The 25,760-nt window shown below is 38.7% G+C and overlaps 1 protein-coding gene across 7 annotated transcripts in view; it reads right to left on the reverse strand.

The window, feature by feature from the left end:
- Positions 1-1,428: 1,428 nt before the first annotated feature.
- Positions 1,429-25,760, reverse strand: part of JAKMIP3 (Janus kinase and microtubule interacting protein 3) — a 103,582-nt gene continuing 79,250 nt past the window's right edge. For 5 of the 7 annotated variants that reach the window (XM_075612202.1, XM_075612199.1, XM_075612198.1 and 2 more), the window contains 7 exons: positions 24,736-24,804; positions 24,569-24,646; positions 22,798-23,001; positions 21,512-21,577; positions 20,306-20,377; positions 18,418-19,370; positions 1,429-3,627 (listed from right to left, as the gene is read on the reverse strand). In XM_075612202.1, the coding sequence (XP_075468317.1) occupies positions 20,327-20,377; positions 21,512-21,577; positions 22,798-23,001; positions 24,569-24,646; positions 24,736-24,804 (468 nt within the window). In that variant the 3' untranslated portion in view covers positions 1,429-3,627; positions 18,418-19,370; positions 20,306-20,326. The remainder of the gene's footprint in view (positions 3,628-18,417; positions 19,371-20,305; positions 20,378-21,511; positions 21,578-22,797; positions 23,002-24,568; positions 24,647-24,735; positions 24,805-25,760) is intronic. The other 2 variants (XM_075612200.1, XM_075612195.1) reach the window with 1 other exon arrangement.

Raw genomic sequence — 25,760 nt, forward strand, 5'->3', positions numbered from 1 at the left:
ATCCAGAATCAATGAAACTCAGATTGATCACAGTACTGCTGGAGTCTCCAGTAAACCTCAGTGAAAGAAGAATACTCGTTAAATCATTCTGTAAATTAAGATTAAGGGGTCTATGTATATAACAAAGACATACTGTATGTGCTTTAACATGCTGCAACATTTCCTGCTTGGAGACGAGTCTGATGTGGAAGCTTGTTACCTTGTCAGTTATTACATTTGGGTCAATATTGACTAAGCAGTGCTGTCAAATAAGACACCTTCCAGCACAGCTTGGGAAATGTGGCCATTTATTAACCATTGGGCTGTAAGGCGTCTTTCAGCATGGAAGATGTTTTGTGGAGTAGCACTGCTTGGTAGATATGTCTTGTTAACCAATAAGGTTTTTCATGCCCTTTGACCTGTTGGAGTTCTTTCATGCAGAAAGAAGGGGGAAACAGTCACAGACTGTAAAGAAAATGCATCCATTTCCAATACTGTATGTGTTGCTATACTCTTCCCTACTTCCTCCCATTGAAACAGTACAGTACCTCTAATCATACGAAACCTACCATCATACCTGGACACTGAGACATAACTATGCTTCAATATAACAGCAAAATAAGACTGAAACATAACCCCCTAAAAGTGTAATCCATGAAATGTAATACTGTCATAAAATAAAATGATGATTTGGTCAAATGTAAAAGAACTCCTTTTACTCGCACATTCAACTCCGTTACCAATGTGGGATATGTTTGGAAGGATTGACACAAACATTCACCAATCTGCATTCTATATACACGTGCTACTTCAGGAAAATATTATAAGTACAACATCTGATAACATGCATCTACTTCATTTTCAGATTAATTTGGCGTTAATGCATGTAAACTGAATATATACAACCGGCAGTTTAGCCTGAGTGACATTAGGTTATTTTTTTTTAATAGCTAGCTTTAATTGTCTTTACAGGATTTTACTATTTCAAACTTGTGCAAACAATATAACCATGCATATTCATATCAAACTAATAGCAGCATTTCAGACCCTTAAAAATCTGAAGGTTTTAATCTTGGGTAAAAAAAAAACCCATTCAATTCAAGGCATCTAAAAGATACCTGTTTGGACATTCCATCACGGTCTAAAAGCTAAGAAACGGGGGATGATGGTTGCAGTTGGTTGTTGCGGTATCAAAACACAGTTGCGCTACAATTGTTGCTATAAACTGTACAGACTTCTCTAGTTCTAAATGAGTTGCCATTTGACACAGAAGGGACATGAAACTTGTTGCATACAATAAAATGTGACAGGGGTGGCAACTCCAGTCCTCAAGGGTCGCCAACAGTTCAGGGGTTCAGGATATCCCTGCTTCAGCACAGGTGGTGCAGTCAAAGACGGAGTCTCTGATTGAGCCACCTGTGCTGAAGCAGGGATATCCTGAAAACCCTGGCCTGTTGGTGGTCCTTGATTACTAGAGATGGTCACCCCTGATACACTACATATCCCATTCTTGCCTATTTTATGGAAAGCATGGTGGATATACAATGGACAGCTTCCCATATTCTGCCCCCTGACTGGACAATAAAAATGTAATTCTTCATTACAGAAATGCCAACCATTACTCAGAGTGGGAATAGCCACATTCATTTGAATATATAGACGTCCTGCACGCGACCGTGAACGCCGAGATGGCAGAACCTCCGCTACAAGCTTCCAAACAGCTGAGCTGCTCAACAGCTGACTGGGAGATTACAGAGGGACCCCTGAAGAAGCACTTCCGTGTGAAACTCATTGAGGTCATTGCCTAGTTTTCACGTCTGTACGCAAAAGGTGGTTTGGAATCTCCCAGTCAGCTGTTGAGTAGCTCGGCGGTCACGTGCAGGAGATCTCAGCGGTGAATCAGCTGCTGAGCCTTTAGTTTGATCTCCTCACCTCCCGAGTGCTGCGAGCTGGTGTCCTAGGACGTAGTGCACTGGGTCCCATCTGAATTACATCTTTGGACCTTCCTGCTCTCACCGGGACTGCAAGGATCTCATTTTAACTTTATTACATGACAGTTTGTGATATATGTTTGTGTGTTTTTTAATACACCTTCTGCCATTCACTCAGACGCGCTGTGCCTTTTTGTTGTCATTTGTTGAAGATCTGTCTGGATCGCCTGGAGGGAGATCAGAGCACCCTCCTCTGCTATATGCAGCAAGGAAGTGGAAGGACTGATTACTATCTTTCAAATTCATTGCCTCATTTGGATAGTCTGCGTGATTGGGACTTCTCTGACACACACACACACACACACACACACACACACACACACACACACACACACACACACACACACACACACACACACACACACACACACACACACACACACACACACACACACACACACACACACACACACACACACACACACACACAGGCATTTTGCTCAAAATGGTAAGAAGAAAACAATATTTGCTGTGTTTTCTTTGAAAATGGGTAAGACAATTATATACTTGGCAACAAGCAAAGGGAAAAACTGGTGTGTGTCAGACGTGTTGCCAACAGGAAACTTACAGGTGCTCATTCCTAGAACTTTCACATATCTCAGACAGGTCTGCAACCCTGCCTTTCCCCATTATCTCTTAGAATACAGTGGTTCCACTGCAGCTAGAGATTCTGGGAAATGACGTGCAAATGTCACCTTTTGCTCCAAATCAATTTTAACATGGACCCCTATAAGGTTATACCTGCCGTATTACACTGGTGAGACCCAAAAGGTTTAAAGAGCTGTCAGTAAGTTGGTTTGCTGGCTATGCACTTCTATAACAAACACACACAATTCTTTAACCCAAGCTGCGCTGAAAAAACTGTGTAATGCGGCAGGCATAAGCTTAGGAGTCCCTGTTAAAACGGACATGAAGTAAAAGGTGACACTGAGTGCTCATTTACATGTCATTACCCAGAATCCCTGGCTGCAGTGGAAGCACTGTATGCTAAGAGATAATGGTCGCAAGGTCGCAGCCCTGTGTGAGATGGGAATGTGCTCACAAGTGATATTTTTATTTGCGGTATGCCGTACCGTGAAGTGTTTTTGTCACGTTGTCACGTTTTACCCACCATAACTTCTTTAGTGTGTAGTTGACACCTGCAGTATAAACACTGTGGGTTAGAAATGGAAATATGTTTGATGAACCTCAGTGAGACACATAGCCCCCTATTCCACATGCTATAAAGCCATCTCCCCACTACCCTGTGTCTCCTGTAAAAGTTGCCCGCTCCATTATATTTAATTGATGTATATAACCTGTAACCTATATTTGTTATTAAAACATTTTAGATGCTAACATTTGTTTAGTAATGCACATGTTAATATTACATTGCCTTGCAAAGAACGTCAGGCTTATTTAATCAATTGCAATGCACCTTTGTAAATAAAGAGGCAATGTTCGAATTCATTACCTGTCAACATGTTAGTGACTTGAAATAAGATCTAGTTATTTCTAAAATGCAATATATAGAATAGGTTCAGTATTAACAGCAATTAAAAGAATACAACTAATAATATGTCTGTTTCAGGTTGTGGCAATTGATCAGGATCACCTCAGCAGGAGTCAATACGCTGCGTTAACTTGTTCAGTTCATTCCAGGCATGCTGTTCTCTCTCTGCAAAAGAAGTACCATATATCAGTTAGCATAATACCTGCAAGATGTACCAAGACAAAGTAATACTCGACTTGGCAGTTTTGCAAATACATTTAAAGCTGCAGACCAAGCAATATCCTACGTGTTTTTTTTTTTTTTTTAAATAAATCAGTTCTGTACTATGAGAAAATATGTGTAGCATTTAAAAAAAAAACACACAACAACCACTCTGAATTACATTTTTAATGTATTATAATGTAACAAGCATTTTTTTTCTATAGCAACCATTTACAAAGTCACATCCCCTAATTCTTCTTAAACAGGCTTTGGCACACCCCTGCCGTCTCTCTTGCTGTGTACCAATTGTATCTAGTGACTGCCTGGTCACATGATCTTCCCCAAAGAACATTGCATCTTTGGTCCTCTTCTGCTACACTGACAGCCATTTAGTGAACCCCCTAAAGCCGAATCTTCACCAAATCGATCACAGGAGAATGGATCGATCGGCAACTTAGCTAATTACTTATCATTGTGTGGATTGTATTGATGGACATATTAAAGGGGGGGGGGATAAATAATTAAATTTAAAAAAACGCCAGCTTGAACTGCTGCTTTAAGACAAACAGTCAAACTGTAAAATAAAAGGGCATACACAATGAAAATCAGGCCATGCCTGCAAAGTGTGGGCTATTGTGATTGTAGTGTTGTGTATTTGTACTGTTGTAGAATGTGGCACACGCAGCACTCGTATTCTGCGCTACACAAAGACTTACACCATCTTTAAGGGGTCGGAGGAAAGCAGCGTAGATAACTTTCAAGAAAAGTAACGGAAGCTGCGCAATCCTTAATACACAGACCTACGCTGATATGCAAGTGTAACTCCACCCCTAACTCCTCCCACCGGCTCCATAAATCCCTCATCTCGTCGCAGACACACATACACAAAAATGGTGCAGCTATTATTACTACATAGGTGCTGCCTGGCGCAGGTATATATCAGCGCGAGGTGCATCAAAATAACGGCTTTGCGCTGGAATTTGCCATTTCATGTAGGGAGCTCTGCGGGATTTATGGAGCAAGTGGGTGAAATATGAACGTAAAGAAAGTGCGTATAAAAGTTTATTTTGACGCATTGCTCCATTTTCTGCTTGTGTCCGAGTGTAATGTAAGAAAGAGTTTCTTACACTTGATGCAAATTGTTAGCTAGAAATGTGTCCGCCACTTCAGACTGATCTTGGCAGCTTTTTTGTTTTTACGCAAATACAAGTTAAAAAAAAAGTGATGCACTGGGATGCAGAATTTGATGTATTTCATGTCTGTGAGTCTTGTAAATCCTCCCACACTTATCCTATCGACACTCCCTAAATCTCAAGCTGACACACAGTGCAACACTTGGGAACCTTGATAAATTAAAACAAAGAGACAGCAGAATGAACATGAGAGATTGTTCTAACAGAGTGAGTGAGGGAAAATAAGATAACAAGCTGTAGAAAGCAGAAAGATAATATTTCAAATGATAGCGTTGGGATTTGGTGAACAATATGACGTGCTAAACTTACAACAAACTCCCGTGTATTAGTTTGAACTCTTTTGCTGTTACAGGGAACCTAAATTGTTTCTTATTGATAAGGAAAAGGGTAAACTAATAGACTGTCCATTCTCAATAGAAATTCAGCAGATGGTACATCTGTCTATTAAATAGTTAACAGTGCATTAGACGCACCCCACAGCATATGGCCCTGGAAAACAGACATTGATAGCATTATACACTGAATGATTTTTTTTTACTACATTAATAAAGAGTAATATTATGTGTAATTGGATAAATGTCAATTGTAACATTGTATTCTATTGACTGATACAGAAAGGGTTTTTCTTAATTCATTCAAGGTTTTTTTTTTTTGCTGTCCTCAATAGACGTAAACACAGTCGCTATGTAAATCATTTAAGTTATTACACAGCGGGGTTGACAATAAGAAAAAATAATAAAGGTTTTACCAAAGCACAATTATTTTAATTATAAAAATGTGATGTATTTTCTAACCTCACTCCGTTCTGTGCGCACACCTGTGTCTTCCAGGCACAAGTACAAATTAGAACTCTACATTGAAATTCCTATGGGATTATGTTGACATTAACTGTTAACAGAAAGCTGTAAAAAGACTAGGCATCTTATGACATCATTGTGTCCATCATTTGTAAATGAGTGGATATTGAACACAGACTATAAAACTGCTTCTGGTAAAGCAAGATGTAGCTCCCACCATCACACACTCCAATATCTTATTACCCTGCTCCTGTGTGTTTACTGGATGTTTGCTTTAAAGACCCACATACCAGCTTCCCGTTACATATAGTAGCCAATACATGCTGAAGATCTTTGCATGAACCAGATCATTAGAAAACATATGTAATGGAGAAATGTAAGAGGTACTGTATTACTTGAAAAGTAAACAACATTGCATGTTTCAGAGCTTTACAATCTAAGGCCCAGATTTGCTAAACCCCGTTAGCCTATTTAATGTGACGGTAACCTAATTTAATGCCTGCTAATCATAACACAGTACTGACTAAAGCAAATAGTGTAACATTAACCATGGTTTCATCTCATAAGAGGCAAGGCATCATGTCTAATATGTGTTATTCTAAATGACAAGCAAATGAAGCTAAATGATACTCATTCCATAGTTACTAAGCTCAGAAAAGAATAATGCTGGGAAACAGCATCTAATTATTTAAGTTATGTAGTATTACTCCCATACAGACACTGAAATAGGGCTTTTGCTGAAGGGGAGACAGGAGGAGAGGGAGTGAGAGACCAATGTATGAGACCACAGTAAATTTGTCTCTCCCCCTCCTTCTCTTCCTCTCCCCCTCTCTGTCTTCCTTTGCTCTAAAAGCTCAATTTCAATGTCTGGACAAGATTAACACTAGACTTAAATAATGTAAGGATATTTGAAGATAACGCAGTGTTATCCTAAATAAACAAAATTATGGCTGTTATTTCTGTTTAGGATTAAGGTGAATAAGGTTTTAACGGAGGGAAAATAAAGTCCATTTCTGCTTTTGGTAACATCAGGATATTTGCCCTGATTTGTTGGAGTTTAGTGATTCTAGGCCTAGGGGAATCATTACGTATGAATGTTTTTTCAATCTGTGTTTCCTTTACACAAATGTTCTACTGTAGTAAGACCAATGTGGAGTTAGTATTTGTGAATGTGTGACACTTTGTAAATAGACTTTTCCTCACTTTGTGGGTTTACAGTATGATGCAAATGGACTAGCGGACTCTTATTTATTTATAGACAAAGGGTGAAAACACCTGCATTTAAATTTTAATTGCAACGTGCATTTTTTTTTTTACTCAATTTACAAAATTTTACTATTGATCAAAATGCACTGGAGAAGTTGTAAATTCCGGTTTCAGTTTGTAGAATAGAGTACAGACGCTTCCTGAATCTTATCCACTGACTACATTGGAAAGTAATTTGGTTCTGAAAAAGCCCATTGATAAACTTGTACTGAAGGCTTTGGCACGTGAGTAGAACAGACACATCTTATTGAATCAGGAAATGAGGGCCATCCCTCCAGATGCCCTGTGTCTTGTGCAGTCCTTTGCTGCTTGCACTCAGTCACGTAACATGTTTCTGTTTTTACCATTACCAAAAGAATATTGTAGCAAAGTTATACTCAGAAGTTATAAACCAGCTTTTAGAAAACCATGAACCAGCTTTGTTGTTCTAGAGCTGTGAAATAAAATATAAATCTACAGTGTAGGTCATTTTGGGCTTTTATTTTGGTGCTTCCGTCTTGGCTAAATTAATAAAATGTCAGGAATGATAAAAGCAGGACTAGTTTACACTCCTGGACACTTCTCAGATGTATACAATGACACATTACGTTTCACATCAAACATTGATGAGCTAATCTCGCAGTTTTAGTGTGACCAGATGGCTTTAAATTATAAAGGGAATGTCGGGCAGTCTAGATTTTACATCTCCCATTCCCTATTGTAGTAACATAGTAGGGAGAGGGAGTAGGGGGTGTGATACCTTTTATTGGACCAACAAGTAGTGGATATATTACAAGCTTTTGAACCTCCCCGGTTAGGGGTAAGACCCGACCAAGCCCCCTGAGAGGTTGGAAAGCCTGTAACATATCAACTACTTGTTGGTCCAATAAAAGGTATCATACCCCCTACTCCCTCTCCCTCCTTTGTTACTACATGGAAGGACCAACACAGCGACCCACCCTTCTTTGCATCCCCTATTGAGCGCATTTGAGTTCCCTCAAGCAAAATCCATTTACAATAGGTGGTAGGTTTAAAACCTGAACTGGCAGAGAGCATAACTGAGCCACCATTTTTGTTTGTTCTTTTCCAAAGTATTTGGTGACCTGAGTCTGGAATACATGACTTCTGCCCACTTGACTGCATTTTATCTTGACATATTTAACAAGTTAAAATACTATTTAGAGTATTTGTTTACATTTTGCTGAACTTATTATTGAATTAAATAAGTGCACAGATAACATCAATGTCAGGTTACAGATAATTATAGGAAAAATATCCGTTTTTAGATTGGCTAACAGCTCTTATTTTCTGTCGGTGCCGTCTGTGGAACGAGCACCATGACATCAAATACTACCACGTTTAATTCTCATATAGGTGTAATAAAGTATAAGAGCGACAAAAAGGACCAGTTACAAAAAAACAGCTAAAGAAATAGGGACAACCGTCTGCAGCCCAGAAAGCAGATACAGTAGCCAGTGGCTGACAGATGGTACGATCAATTCCTCACCCATAAACTCTGAGGCAGCTGTGAAGAATCTCAACAGAGAGCCAACCTTTTTTATGTTAATTATGGATGTTTTACTCATTGACTTTTAATGCACCCAACTGGCTAAGAACATACTCAAATAAATAATCCAATTGAAGTACACATGTCAAGCTGGCTTAAAACTGGCAAAACCAGCAAAATATATATGTCAGTATGAGGTGTGATTTGCTTCATTTACACTCCTTTTCCTAAGTGTCACTTTTATGTCTGAAGCGCTTCTTCCCATTATGTGTTATTTGTATTATTTGTTATTTATATGCTTGTCACGTGTATTACTGCTGTGAAGCGCTATGTACATTAACGGCGCTATATAAATAAAGACATACATACATACCAGGGGTATGCCAGCCACCAGCCACCTATGCTGAAGCAGGGATATCCTGAAAGCCTGGCCTGTTGGTAGCTCTTGAGGACTGGAGTTGGCTGCCCTTGCAAATGTTACACTTTTTAATGTTTGTTCCTTTTACATCTTTTGTTTCCGCCCTATGATTATTTTTTGTTGGCAAACATTGTTTTGACTTGTTTTTAATGATTACAGGATTCTAATTTACATTCTTAGAAACGTGTGTTTTAAAAGCTCACTGCAACAATTTGATAATTGTAGAGAACAAATATTAGTCAAAATGTCAGTGTTTTGTGTCATTTTCTGTTGTGTCATTTTCTGCATCGATAAAAAGGCCCAATTTAGTAATAGATACTGTACAATAAAGACATTCTGTAGCAAGTAGAATTTGTGCACAGAGCAGCACAGAGTATACTGTACCTGTACTGATTATTCTCAGCTGTCTGCTGCTTCTGCTAAACTCTGTGTCGTAAAAGCCTTTAGCTGTTTGGACGCATTAGTACACGTTCTATATGACATTAGTATGTATTGTTTATTGTTTGGGGGGGGGGGCGAGCCAGACAATAGGGATACAGCACAAAAGGCCATTCTGTGTTTGAGGCTTCTTTGTCATGCTGCTATTCATTCTATTAAAGGGATACTGTACCTTGGCTTTTTCTAACAGGCCAGTCTCATTGCCACATTATGTTAATTGCTCTTTTACAGGCGCAGCCAAACTTCCCATTTATAGAGTTAAGATTAAGGGAAAATCTGAAGTCGTTTAGCGGCTTTTCTACCATTTACATTTGTTTTGTATTGAACATTTTATTGTTTCTAAACTGAATTAAAATATAAGCTGCAGGAATCCCCCATCTCTTTTGAAAATTATATATATATTACTGTGTGATCATTTGCATGTCTTAGACAGGTATATATATATATATATGTATGTGTGTGTGTTTAGAATGGCAAAACAATATGTTGCTGTGTCTTCTGGCAGCAGAGTTAAACAGCAATCCAGGTTTCATTTTATTGGTTATTTAAAAAAAAAAAAAAGATTGAAGCAGGCGGTCTCTGGAGCTGAATCGCATTGATTACAGCTCAGTGGACCCCCTGCTTCCAGAGATACTTATCTCCGTAGCGGTGCCGGTATCTCTGCAATCAGAAAAACTGTGTGCCTAACATAATGGCGGCTTTAAATGTCCCGCGTCACTTGGGCCAACAGGTAGCCGTGATGTAATCTGGTGAGCTTCCTATTGGCCAGCGTGACCTGAACCTTTAAACTCCGCAGAGATACTGGCACCCCCTATGGAGGTAAGCATTTCTAGAAGCAAGGGCTCTGAGGAGCTTAAATGAACACGGTTCAGCTCCGGAGACCCCCTGCTTCAACCCTGAAATAAAAAAAAATAAAATAAATGAAACTGTATTGCTGCTTTAACACACAGACAACACAAGCGATAATAAGAGAACATTCTTCTAATCCAACACAGGATAGATACATGTTATTAAACGGTGGGAGGAGAGAAGAACTTGGTAGATGCTCATGGAGGTATAACAGCTGCAGCAGTCTCTTGCTAAACTCCATGGTTGGGGGTTCATGTATTAGCTGAAAGCAAATAAGTTGCATCAAATTCATCAAAGAATAAGATCTCAGAGGATACAATTAGATGCTTTGCTTTGATAAATATGGTACAGATTTGCTTCAGCTTGATACATACCCCGTGTGTTTTCATCCTTTCCTCTGTATCAGTGGGGGCTGTTTACCAGTCTTCTGGCTGCAAAAGTGGTGTAAAAATAGCAGTATCTGTATACATGTATAGATGCACACAACCAGGCACAAAACAATTATGGTGAAAAAGTGTCAAAAACCCTCCACCGTACCGTTGTACAGCAAATAAGGGTGGAAACAGCTGTCGGTGAGTAGGGTAAATGGCTATAAACTTGTAAGGCTGTGCTGAAAAGCTGTGTAATGCGGCAGGCATTAGTTTATAGGGGTCCATGTTAAAATGGATAAGAAGTAAAAGTTGACACTGTGTGCTAATTTCCGTGTCATTACCCAGAATCCTTGGCTGCAGTAGAAGCATTGTGTGCTAATTGGGAAAAGCCGGGGTGCAGACCTGTCTGAGACATGTGAATGTTCTCACAAGTACAGTAGTATTTTTATTTGCTGTACAATAGATATATCAAAGAAACAAATCCTGTTGAAATGAATTGGTTTATTTATTGGTTTATATTATCTGGCACACCTTTTTAAATCCAGTTGTGCCCCATATATATTTTGTATGTTGTTATCTCATTAGTTGGGGCTGAGGAATATGTTGGCCCTTTATAAATGAATAAGGACGTCACTGCCAAATTATTTGGGCTTTCTTGTTACATTCAGGAGAAAACTGATTTTGAGCCTTTCTGAAATTTACAGTAATTTCTCTGTAATTGAAGGAGAGTTTGCAAAGCACCTATGGAGGCTACATATAGCACGGTGCTATAAGTGATTCTGCCATAAACAGATGCGCCAATCTATGAAACCAATTTGTATGTGTTGTGTGGTGCGTGCGTCAACTTCCTTTTGACACATAAAAAATTATGCTATGTGTGGCGTTAAGGGTGGAGTTTAGATGCTGCCTGTGGTGCACATATGCAAATGACATATAATGTTAAACGTCAAGTATGCGCCACTTTTGAGCATAAATATGGCAAATGTATCCGTCAAGTTTTTTCTGCAGTAAAAGCCAAATAATTATTAGTGCATCCTATGCATGAACATGACACACACACCATCTATTAGGTCGGAGGTGGCAATAAACATTTATACTTTGCGCCAGATGTGAAGCTCAAATAACAAACTTCATACCTATGAGGACAAATTGCTCCACTTATCCCTCTAAAATATACAGCCACCCAATGAAGGCAACATGACCAGGGAATAACAGCATTTTTAATGCAGGTAAAACAAAGCATTGAATTGACAAGGAGTTTAATTTCGTTCTTATCTTATTTATCAAAATCTCAATTTTCTGAAGCTGGCACTATATTCATCCAAAATGTTCCATTGAAACCAATGGGATTAATTTTGTTTGATAAATCGGGTCCTTTTTTGCACCCATTATGCACCAAGTTTGCATCTGTTATGTGCTCTCCAAAAAACGTAACATGCATAATCTAAATATATTTTACTTGGGGTATCTAGTTATATCCCTGGAACATGCACCCAGTGCACAAGTTTCCCAGTTCAGAGGAATATGAATGACATTGATTCGTTGTGGAAATTAGCATTGATTGATTGGCTTGGCTGATGTATGAGACTAATGGCACAGATGCTGATAACTTTTACTCCCCCCCCCCCCCCTCCGCCCCCCCAGGTACCATCAATAGCATCCTTTATGGTCTTTTCCTGACAGCGGCACAATAATATGCAAATGAATGATCATTGAGATATTGGTGTCATTCAGGAGTAGGGGTTGTAGGAAAGTAACACATGCTGGCAATGGTTGGATCTTTGGAGAAAAGGGAAAAATGAGAGCAACATAATTGTACCAGTGTGTTACAGGAAAGAATACTATCATTCCTTGTCTGAATTTCCCACCAGTTTGTATGGGGCACATATGGGATATACTTGTATGGGCAGGGCCAAAGTAATATTAGAATAAATAAGGGTGAGAACAGTTACTAAGTGACCCTAAACTGAGTGTAAGATGTGGTTTATGGAGATATTTCTCTATACCATATAATAACTTTATTTCATATTGCGCTTTCACCCAACGGGACACAAAGGGGGTCATGCACTAAGCAGTGATAAGTGGGTTTTCTGGGTGCTATGCACAAAGCAGTGATAAGTGCTTTTAAGTGAGATACATACTTTTATAGCGTGATACTGCCTGTTGTGAGATTCACAAAGCAGTGATAACACTGCAGTATTGTGCTATAATGGCATTTTTTCCCACTTAAAAGCACTTATCACTGCTTTGTGAATCTCATAGCAGACAGTATCACGCTATAAAGGCATTTATCTCACTTAAAAGACTTATCACTGTTTTGTGAATCTCACAGCAGGCAATATCACGCCATAATGGCTTTTTATCTCACTTAAAAGCACTTATCACTGCTTAGTGCATGACCCCCAAAGCACTCACAATTACAGTATAGTGCACTGTACACACCACATAGGAATTTGTACACACACCGTCCCTGTCCAGGTGAGCTTACAATCTATGGTGTTGGTGCCTGAGGCACAGGGAGATTCAAAGTGACTTGCCCAAGGTCACAAGGAGCTGACTCTGGGAATTGAACAAAGCTCCTCTGATTCAAACGCAGTGTCCTTGTTTACAAAGTCAGTGGGGGTTATGCACTAAGCAGTGATAAGTGCTTTTAAGTGAGATAAAAAGCCATTATAGCGAGATACTGCATTCTGTGAGATTCACAAAGCAGTGATAAGTGCTTTTAAGTAGCCATTATAGCAAGTTACTGCACTGTTATCACTGCTTTGTGAATCTCACAGCAGGCAGTATCACGCTATAAAGGCAGTTATCTCACTTAAAAGCACTTATCACTGCTTTGTGCATAGCACCCAGAAAACGCACTTATCACTGCTTAGTGCATGACCCCCATAGACTTTACAAATGGAACCGCTCCTTCTTCATAGGAGCTTGTAGACACTGAATCTATTTTCTCTGCATGGTATAATGATGGTTATTTATGTTCCAGTTACAGTGACAAAGTATTAGTGCAATTAGTATTTTGATTTGAAGCACATATCATTATACATACGTCTTTATTATACTTCTGATGCCGGTTTGCTTTGTGTGTTTAACACATATTTTATATATAGCTTTAATTCTCTATTAAGGTCAAAAATCCAAATCTTCTGCTAAGTTTCTCATCCACAAAGTAAAACCCGGACTCTCACCTGTTACAAAGAATCATGTAAGATGTCAGAGAACATTTCATCACCAAAAGAACTTTGTATTTTGCTTGAAGGATTTCCAGATGAATGAAAAGAGTGTGCAGTGTTTGTGAGCTTATAATGTGTGACAGGTAAAGCAATTTACACTGGCAAATACAGGAAGTGACTTGTATTTCTTTCTCTGGCCACCAAATCCTGTTTTATTCCACATGGTAATGACTTGCAAACGAGCACTCAGTGGTCGGGAGTCACAAAGTGGTGATTTGGGTCATTGCGCCCAATCTGTCTGTAACTGTCATTCAAATGGCCAAATTCAACAGCAGAGACTGCAAGGTCGGGCGCGAGGTCCGGCATCGCGATTTAATGACTCCCAGCCAATGCCTCATTTTTAGCGTCTTATTCTTTATAAACACTGATCTTTTGCTAGAGCTTGCACCTGCCCGATACACCGTTTGTAAAGCCAAGCCTGGGTGGATTTGTGTTAGACATGCAAATGCACTCGTACTCCCTTCAAGCTTCTGACACATCCATTAAAGCAGCATTCCATATGTGGGCTCACCTCTCACAATAGTAATAGGCTGCAGAATAAAGTAACAAAGGGTATGGCTGTGCTCCATATCCTTAAAGAGGAGACACCAAACCAGCTGCTAAACCCTACTGATGCTTATACAGTATACTCCTATCCCCAACCAGTATAACTAGAGACAATCCGTACTGTGATGCTGGTTACTATCGTGTGTTAAAGGTCAGTGGGGAATCATATCACACAAATAAAATACAGTGGGCGAAATGCATCACGGTCTCCCGGCTGGGAAAATCCCACCACATTTATCCAAGGAAAATATTCCATAGGAAGCAACAGGATTTTTTTGCTTTTATACGTACAGTATGGGGATCTTTTGCTTTTATACGTACAGTATGGGGATTTTTTGCTTTTATACGTACAGTATGGGGATTTTTTGCTTTTATACGTACAGTATGGGGATTTTTTGCTTTTATACGTACAGTATGGGGATTTTTTGCTTTTATACGTACAGTATGGGGATTTTTTGCTTTTATACGTACAGTATGGGGATTTTTTTTGCTTTTATACGTACAGTATGGGGATTTTTTGCTTTTATACGTACAGTATGGGGATTTTTTGCTTTTATACGTACAGTTTGGGGATTTTTTTTGCTTTTATACATACAGTATGGGGATTTTTTGCTTTTATACGTACAGTATGGGGATTTTTTGCTTTTATACGTACAGTTTGGGGATTTTTTGCTTTTATACGTACAGTATGGGGATTTTTTGCTTTTATACGTACAGTATGGGGATTTTTTGCTTTTATACGTACAGTATGGGGATTTTTTGCTTTTATACGTACAGTATGGGGATTTTTTGCTTTTATACGTACAGTATGGGGATTTTTTGCTTTTATACGTACAGTTTGGGGATTTTTTGCTTTTATACGTACAGTATGGGGATTTTTTTTGCTTTTATACGTACAGTATGGGGATTTTTTTTGCTTTTATACGTACAGTATGGGGATTTTTTTTGCTTTTATACGTACAGTATGGGGATTTTTTTTGCTTTTATACGTACAGTATGGGGATTTTTTTTGCTTTTATACGTACAGTTTGGGGATTTTTTTTGCTTTTATACGTACAGTATGGGGATTTTTTTGCTTTTATACATACAGTTTGGGGATTTTTTTTGCTTTTATACGTACAGTATGGGGATTTTTTTTGCTTTTATACGTACAGTATGGGGATTTTTTTTGCTTTTATACGTACAGTATGGGGATTTTTTTTGCTTTTATACGTACAGTATGGGGATTTTTTTGCTTTTATACGTACAGTTTGGGGATTTTTTTTCTCAATTTGTGGCCCAATTTTGCAACAAAGAAAGTTTGATATATATATACAGTGGTCGACAAATCACCAAAAAATCTACTCGCCGAACAAAAAAATCTACTCGCCACCTAGTACCAAACGTGTGATGCCTGGACCAGTAGGAGCTTGCCACGATGTTAAATCCACTCGCCTGGGGCGTGCAAATGTATAGGTTTGTCGAACACTGTATATATATATCCCAGTATGTTTAGCGAGAGTTAGTGAATATGGGCCTAAATGTTTTGAACTTCAAGCTAAATATGTTTTGCCAGTTCTGTCCAAGTTATTGGCTCTTGTTTAAATATGAACAAAGATTCAATTAGGTCTCTTAACTAAAACCTATAGAGTGTCTGTTTGGAGGACAAAATAAATGGACTAATTCCTAATGCCTACTATGGTACAAGGAGCCAGTGAAAGCTCCGAGGCCTAGATGGACGAGTCTTTATTAAATCCAGGAACAAAACATGACGTTATGTCCACAAAGCTAATTATATGGCAAAATAATGTCCGTAATTTAGGTTAATGTCATGTTAAGTAACCCAACAGAGCCTAATGCATATACCTAAACTCTAAGACAAAACATATTTAGAATTGTCCACAAATGTCTTACACTGGTTATCCAGTTTCTCGGGCATTATATTGGGGTTATGTCTCAAAGATGCCGCAAAACTGCAGCAACATTATCCCCATTATGGTTGACCTAATCATTAGATTGTCAAATTTTTTGGGGGTGGATTTGGATCCGTCGCAGATCAGCCGGTTCCTTTGGCCTGTGGATTTCCGCGGATCAGTCTCAAAAAGAGCGATTCGCCTTTTCCGGATTTTTCTTTTATCACTGACTATCCAATCCACGGATTCCACGACCCGCGCATGGATTTTAAGAAGCCAATCCGCGGATTCCCGAACCTGCGGATAGGATTCTTGTAAAAAGGCGAGGCTGACATGGAGGCGTGTGCAAAGTGTAGAAATCGTTTATTATGAGCGCAATTCTTAAAATCCACCAGCGGATTGCGGAATCTGCGGATTGGATCGGTAAAATCCACCAGCGGATTGCGGAATCTGCGGATTGGATCGGTAAAATACACCAGCGTATTGTATCCAGTGGCGGTTTTTGATTCATCTGCACAGATTGAAATGGCACAATCCCTTGACGGATTTTACACCGCAGAACGGATTTTGAATGGAAAACTCGAGAAATTCTGCGAAACAGATTTTGACAGCTTTGCCCGTCTACACTAATTATACAAAAATTCTTATGTTGACAAAGCATCGATTTACAAACATGTCGTACATAATATTCATTTTAGTCCTACCACTCCCTTGTGGTCACCACTCATCTAACATGGGCATAATGGGAACAGGTGTGAGATCTTGTTCTCTAGAAGTAAAACACGGCTTGTTTGAATTATTCTATGACAGTTTTAGATTATTTATTTTCTGTATTATTGAGTGTCTCAATTTTCTTGTGCAATATGGAGCACTGCAATAATTCACTCCATTTGCATATACAATTCGTGAAACTCTCTGATTTCTCGTGTAACTGTTGCTTTTTCAATAATTTTAACATGTGATAGAATTATGCCATTCCATATTGTGCAATTACGTATCAAGAAAAATAACATGTAGTTATGGGTATGGAAAATATGGGAACTTGCTGGAGGTAAAGATACACCACTTAGGGGTCTATTAAAGTGTCCTGGCGACAAAAGTGGGTCAAAAGCAAAAGAATTGTACCAGATTTAACAAACAAAACCATTCAGTTGCTTTTGGGATTCCTTTCCTCTGATAAATATAGTGCTGTTTGGTGCACTGATTTTGTCTCAGGTTTGGCATCTTTTATTAAGCTGTACTATTCAGGAGACAGTGCTATAGATCAGGGGTGCTCAACTCTAGTCCCCAAGCCCCCCCAACACGTTGGGGTTTCAGGATATCCCAACTTCAGCACAGGTGGCTCAATCAGTCCCTGCTTCAGCACAGTTGGCTCAATCAGTGGCTCAGTCTTTGACTGAGCCTCTGATTGAGCCACCTGTGCTGAAGCTAGGATATCCTGAAAACCTGACCTGGTGGGGGGAGGGGGGAGCTTGAGGGCTGGAGTTGAGCACCTCTGCTATAGATAATGGTTACCATTTAGGGTCTATGTACTGAGTATTGCAAACTGCTATCGTGACACATAATTGGTGGATGTCAAACTCAATGTATTTGTGCGCCAGTGTAAGAAGCTCAAATATCTACAATTACACCAGCAGTGTCAAAATTATTATTTGTAATTTGTTTTGGAGCAGAGAAGTGGACAGAAATGGAAATAACTATTTGTGCACACCACAAAATCAACTGAAAGTGTCAAGATCACCAGCCAAGTTCAAACTTGGCATAACCCCTAAAAAAACCTCCTAATAGAATAACATTGCTATGTGCAATATCAACCCAAAAATGTGCATGGGTGTTTCATCACATAGGTTACCAAAATATGTTATTTTCACAGTCGGCTATTATAAAAAACATTAAACTAATAATTTATATTTACTAACACGATTTCCAAATACAAATATTCACATAATTAGGTCTTCATTTAAATTGTACCAATCAGATATTCTACCTGACACAATGCGTCAAAAACAATTTCAAACAACAAATGCTGCATTATGTGTATAAAGTCTTTATACATAGGATGCACATTTTTTGAAGACTTGGATTACATTGTAACACTGAAATTGTGCCTCACAACACATTTAAAATAAAATCTTAGTACAAAGTTACATTCAACTTCCCCAAATTACCTACAGTACTTGGGCAGATTAATGAAACATTATTTAGAACTTTGTTACTAGAAATGAATATATGCAAATGATTTACAGAAAATATAATACTGCTTACCTTGTCCTGTCTTCTTAAAATCACCTAAAAAATAATAATTTTAAAGAGCATTGCAATTTTCTTTCAATCATTTCCATTTCCTCCTTGGAAACTGTGCCGAAAGTAAGAAAGGTGAAGGGTCTGTTTTTAAACATCCGTTACAAACATTTGGCAGATATCGATCCTATTTTATTCTTTGAAGTTTCGGTAACTATTTGGCCTTGTGCTTCCATAGGATTTCTTCCAGTCATGAGAATATTATGGTTCTCTCAAATTGATGTCATGTTAACTCTTTCACTGCTTGTGCTTTCTCTTATTTTCTCCATTACACCACATATTTGATCTCCATCGACTCATTAACTTGCATTATTTTTTGGTATGTCTTGCTTTACGTGTTCACTGATCCACCAGCTTGATTACAAATGCATGGCACTGTTACGGCAAATATTTTCTCTTCCGGTGAGAATTGTTGCCCCGCTATTTGTGAAAAGACGGACATCCTTTTTCTTAACGCTAACAACAAATGCAATGGAATTCTGGAAGTCGCGACATTCTCAGTAAGTTACGTGCAGTGTCCCAACATTCCGGAATGAAGCGCTGTGTCGAAGTCATAATCGTCAGTTAACAAGTTGTCTTCAATTTTTATTTCTTGTGCACGTGGCTGAAAATGGATGTAGTAAACAAGTGTGACAACTGTGCACTTCTTAACAGAAGCATTTTACTACCTGCTTAGCAGGAAACCAAAGTATATCCATTTTATCTGAATTAGTATAGTGCTTTTTCTGCAAAGCTCTCGTTTTTGTTGTTCCCTAAAATATGTAGCACAGAAATTGTTGCAAATGCAGCTGAGCACCAATCCAGTGAAAGTCAGAAAAGGAAAATGTTGTCCTTCCCACAGTGCATATTTAGTCCTCTGTTATCAGTTGTCATCTAGCCAGTTCACAGCAGATCCGGGTTAAAACTTCTCTACCAGGCTGTAACAAAAATTTGTAAACTGTTGTAAGAAAAACAGTACATTTTTTAAGTATTCCAATTACAAAGAATCAAGAATGTTTGGTTACACTCATAAAACTGGTTTGTTGATGTGTCTCATGAATGAGCATTAACATTTTTACAATAAGAATAACTAAAAAATGCAATTTGAAATCCCCCGTGACCAAAGCTGTTTTGTTTCTGAAACAACACTGCAACATTTTCCATCTATACCTTTTGTTGATAACTGCCTGATACCTTATACTGAGCTGGTATCATTTTTTTTTTGCAGTGTTAAAAAAAAGTCTCTTCTGCAAAACCTAACTTTAGGGTTTAAGATATTGTGAACCCTGAAATTAGAGGGGGACCAAAGTCACTGTTGGAACAGAATGCCATCTGTGGCCCTTCTCATGGCACGGACATTCGGGGAGGCACAAAGAAGAGGTCGCAAAACCATAGTGTTAACATTCAAATACACAATGCCAAATGTCTATTTACAGCACTTCTAATTACCCAAAACATTACCATACCCCAAAACAAAAGCCATACTACTACCAAAAAGAAAGTACTAACATTCAACCATCACTGAAATCCTACACCAGTCCCTTTCATAAATCCTAACCCAATGGAAACCTTCACTTCTGATTTAACATATTACAGATCCTAGCTCTAGCCCTAAACAGAACCTTACACAATCCCAGCTCCAACCTCATGGTAGCAAAAAGAGGATGAACATAGTGCTGCTTCTCCTTTGATCCCAGTAGACAACAGGGAGATCCAAGGGTTTAGATAAGGGGGACAGTCCAAGAAAGAAATAGTGGGGGGTAGCATCCATATTCAAACCCCACAAGAATTCACCCTTCTATTGTCCTGCTGCTGCCTCTGGCCTTTCAGCCTTCCCAGACACAGGGAGCTCCAGGAAGGATAAAAGACTTACCCATAAAAATGCACAGGTGGTCTACGACCACAGAATGAAAGCTAAGGAGAAGAATAAAAACAAAAATAAAAACTAAAGAGGAAAAAAGAAAAAGAAAAGAGATTAGATGTACTGTAATTAAATGTGTGTTTAATGTGCCACATTGTTTCAATTTCTACGGCATTGTTTTATAACAGGAATAAGGATTAGAAGAAGATCGCTCAACTTTAGTCTTTTATACAGCTAAAACTAGACAATTGATTACATTGCTACATTTACTGGGGTTTAAGTCATGTTTATATATTAGGTTTTATATCTTTTGTCCTATTAAGTTTACCTTAGGACAACTCTGTGGAAAAGGTGGACACTTTGCCCCAAAATAGAATAGTCATTTTGAGACAATTTCTAGGTCTTTGACAGTGTACGTTTAATAGTTTTAATGGAATAATGCACACTGGGAATGGCTTATCAATATTTTGATCAATGATAACAGTCACAGTAGATTTTAAAATAAACCCTAGAGGTACTATAAGCAATAAAAGTTCTTATCTCCACTTAGAATCAGAGGATAACTTTCTTTCTCTATTTCATTGCAAAAGCATTAATTTTTTTTTTAATCTTTTTATTCGTTTTTGAATATTATGAAACAATATAAATATAATAATTAAACATAGATATTAGAATGAATATATATATTTTTAAATCCACTATTAGTTTTAAATATTTTATATATATATTCATTCTACTATGTATGTTTATTTATTATATTTATATTGTTTCATATTATTCAAAAACAGATAAAAAGATTTATATATATATTTTTAAAGCATGAATATTTTACAATTCTATTGGTTCCTTAAAGATGAGCCTTAGTTGTTTTCCAAAATGAAATATTGTTGGTTCATCAGATTATGAGAATGTACGTAATGTCCTCTTACAGGAACTAAAGATTTAATAAAATATTCATGCTTTTTAATGAGAGAGAATAAACAAAACTTCTCTTCATCTGTCTTCAAAACTGTGTCAATCACATTTGCATTGCACACAATACTCAGAACTTATAGAACTGAAATATATTTCATTTTGTTGCTCATAATAAAATCACATAGCCATTGATGGTGTGACGAGCATTATTTTGTGTCGATCACACTTCCTGTAAAACTGCCATGTATGGGACAGTCACACTTTCATATGCTTTTTGACCAACTTCAGTCACAACAATGTTACCTTTTCTTCTAATTCTTTAATCTGTCGCTTTTGAAATTCAATTCTTTCTTCTAGCTCCTTTATTCTCTGAAAGAGAAATACATATGATAAAACAAAGACATTATTTTAATTTTCACTTGAATTATTGATTTTTTTTTTAAAGCTACAATGGGAATCCATAATTAAAGTATAACACAACCAGTGGATAATGGACAATGCTAATCACTAAAACTGTAACTGTACCTACAAAGAGGTTGGTACTGGTACCAAGTAATAATTCCTAGCCTGCATTTAGCCAATGCTGATTTTGTGTTGGAAAATGCTGGCTTCTGAGATTCCATGTTTTGGAAATATGTTGTCATTATATGAAGTATACGTATCTTCTATTTTACAGATGTTTGCAACATTTGGAAACAGTGGGTGGGTGGGTTTAGAATTATCGAGCAAGAATGCTGTCTACTGATTTACTGGGCACTCCACCAGGTCCTACTATACCAAGGGACCCCAACTGACTCTTTCAAGAAACACAGCTAATGCCAAAAAACAACTTTAAACAACTTTCTTATAATTAGATTATACAGTATCATGGAAGACACTTTAATCATCTATTTAACTTTCCTGCAATTAGCATGCCTTGTTGCAAACCCCTAATGGTCTGTATTTTCACCTACATACATTATTATATCCCACCCCAAAGATGCTACAGAATCTTTCCTATGTGCTCCTTTTCCAGTCTTTACACAGCATTTAATTATCTAAATGCAGACTTATGATCTGCTTTAAAAATACCTGCAAAGGTGACTTTTTTCCCCCAATTTTATTCAAGATATATTTGAACTTGAATCAATGATGTTATATTTGTAACTAGAGATGGGCACATTTTGGGGGCAGATTTGGATCCACTGCAAATCGGCCGGTTCCAAAAAAATCTTTTTTGGGTTTTCATTTTATCACCAACAATCCAATTCTTAAAATCCACCAGTGGATTGTGGAATCTGCAAATTGGTAAAATCCACCAGTGGATTGTGGAATCTGCAAATTGGTAAAATCCACCAGTGGATTGTGGAATCTGTAGATTGGTAAAATCCACCAGTGGATCCTATCCAATGGCACGGATTGAAACTGGAACAATCCGCCAACGGATTTTACATGGCGGAACGGATTTTGAATGGAAACCTCGGGAAATCCCGCGTAACGGATTTTAACAGTTTCGCCCCTCTCTTCCAACAATGATCTGCTTGTATCCGTTGCTCAATAAGCCATCACTTTATTGGATGCTGTTTTGAAGACGTACAGTCATTACTTACCTGCTGCGCATGTTGAATAAGCTCCATCCTCTCTCGCAAGATCTGGGCGTCCCTTTCTCGGAGCTCACTCATAACCTGACGTTTCCACTGGTCTACAGCACACTTCAGCTTTTCCCTTTCTTCTTCTGAAAGAAACTGGGACATCTTGGCTCCAGCTTCCTGTTGCAGGGCATCATACAGCATGGCTTCCAGCTCCAATATATGCTGTGCAAAAGTAAAAGTCTGTTAGTCCTCCGTACGTCTGAACCATCATATGACTGGGCTGTTTCACTAAAGAACAGGGAAGGAGCACTCATGCAAATCTTGATGAAGCTGCCACTGATCTTCAGAAAGGTCCAAAAGTGGGACGGAAACATTGACCACTATAATCAATACCTCATTTAGTTTAAATGAGAGTGCTGGTTCTCTGTATGCTATTTAGGTTTTTGAATGAACATTATGGGAATGATTTGTACCATTTGCAGTTAGGGCACTGTAGTAAATACATCTTTACATTTCGATGAGTTGTACAAAAGTGCAGAAATGCCAATAATCTGACATTCTACCACACATTATTGGCAGTGTATGCATTTTGGATGTTACCTGGTACCGGCAACACCTCTCTTCAGACCCCTTTTTAACAAGTGAAGCACAAAAGGTGAAGGTGACATAGGGCACGAAGGTAAAATCCTCCTTGTTGCTCTGCTAAGATCATAAAGTAATTGTCATAGGTAATCAATTTAAAAAAAGGAAATATCATAAGGATGGGAATGATGGAAATGTTAATATATTATATAAAGGAGAAAGTCTAATTTCTGGTAGTATAAAGTTGTTATGCCGCTGTAAGAGGCTTGTGGTCATATTTACTAAATGGTGCTAAGCCATATGATGCCCTGTGGCCTATACAAGTCAAGGGGCCACAGATGTCTTATGACTTGGTTAAGCACTGGGTCTGTGAATATGGCCTTGCACACATATTGCATTGTAGACTTCCGGCCATATAATACTAAAGGGGGTAAAACAGTTTATTTCCAATATACACATACAGAGATTAGTACCATGACAACGACCCATGTAATGCTGGCTCACTGGGCTTTAAAATGTGTGGTGTTAACCCTTCCTCTGCCACATGAGCATACAATGCTTTGTGCTTTAATACTGTTCAACCCACACTGACAGCAAAGGTGTTAACATAGCAAGCAGCATAGAATGAGGACAGTAAACATTGCACTAAATGTCCTGATTTATCCTGATTATTCTGATACTGTACACAATAGCGAAACAATTGGTTGTTTGAGTCTCCTCTGGGTCGGCTGGGATGTTTGCGTGGCTCTGTACAGGGACATGTGCGCGGCCTCTGCTCTTACCTTCTTCAGTGGCATCATCTGGTGACATCTCCTCCTTTCATAGTCCAGTCATCATGGCTCCGGGCTGTCAAATGGCATCGCGCTGCCATGACAAGACGTCACGAGGCATCACGTTGTCATGACAACGCGGTGCCACAGGTAGGCCTGTTGTCATGGCAACGGGATGCTGCATGGCGTCGTGACAGCACATGATGTCCCGTTGACATGGAAACGGGCAGGAGGCAATGCCGGGAGATGCCGCTGGAGAAGGTAAGGGAGTTAACCGCGGCACCGCCATCATGCCAGCCCATGGTCTTCTCCTCTACATGAAAATTTATATGAAATTGTGTATGCAAGCGCTGAAAATCGATAGACTGACCCAAAAACTATGCTTCTTTGAAGAGCCAGGGACAAAACTTTCACCGAAAGAATATTTCTTCTTTTACCTTGTGCGCTTGATCCAATGATTTTTTTCGGAAGTCCAGCTCATCCTCCAGGTATCCTTTCTGTCTAATAAACAGCTCCTATGTAAGAGACCAGGTGGCGATATTATTTACACTGTCTCATGTTTCTCACCCTAGTTATTATGTATCAGTTACATTATTGCTCTTACTTTCTCATTCTCAATATCCACCATCTTCTGTTGCAGGGCAGATTCCGTCAGTTCTATTTGCTGCAGCCACTAAAAACAAAACCCGTAATATTCAATTGTGATCAGGGTTAATTAACCTCCTTTTAAATCCTAGAGGCACAGGAAGTACTGTAGTTACACAGGGGTGCTCAACGCCAGTCCTCAAGACCCCCCAACAGGTCAGGTTTTAAGGAAATCCCTGCTTCAGCACAAGTGGTTCAATCAGTCCCAGCTTCAGCACAGGTGGCTCAATCAGTGGCTGAGTCTTTGACTGAGCCACTGAAGTGAATAGCAGAGCTCGGCATTTCAAGCTCCTTCAGCACTGAGAAAGGTAAAGCAGTGCTGTGGGGTTATTCACATTGTGTTACCTATATGAGTGCAGTTAAATATACTTTACCTATTACACATGCATGAGGTCTATCTAAATAGGGCTGAAGAAGTATCTCAGTGGTAATTCCACTACCTACTAAGCAGGGAAATCTGGTTCAAATTCCAGCATCCAGCTCTGCTTGTGACCTTGGGTAAGTGACCTTATCTCCCCGTGCCTCAGGGACAAAATCAGATTGTAAATTCTTCCAGTCAAGAAGATCTCATTGTGCCTGTAATATTCAGCACTGTGTACATTGCCTGTGCTGAAGATGTGTGAATGTCTTCAGAAGTTCTTCATGAAATCCTTCAGAAATGTCCCAATACAGTATTTGCAAACTTTTCACAAATGGTGACATGGCTGAAATTGAGCCACATTTGACCAATTTCTCACTTTATGACAGCAATTTCCCCACAATGTTGTCAGAAATATGAAGAATTTGGTCACATGTTGTGAAAATGACAACACTGTATATACAGTTTTCACCCAAATCTGACTCGCATAAGTATTTTTAATTCATTATTTTAAGTTAGACTTGGGAGAGGTCTGATTCCCTCCGATTACAACAGGCTTGGATAATGGAAAATCAAATCCCTCTCCCTCTCTCCCAGTCTCTCTCTCCCAGTCTCTCCCTCCCAGT

Source organism: Ascaphus truei, chromosome 8 (genome assembly GCF_040206685.1).
Source record: "Ascaphus truei isolate aAscTru1 chromosome 8, aAscTru1.hap1, whole genome shotgun sequence".
NCBI lineage: Eukaryota > Metazoa > Chordata > Amphibia > Anura > Ascaphidae > Ascaphus > Ascaphus truei.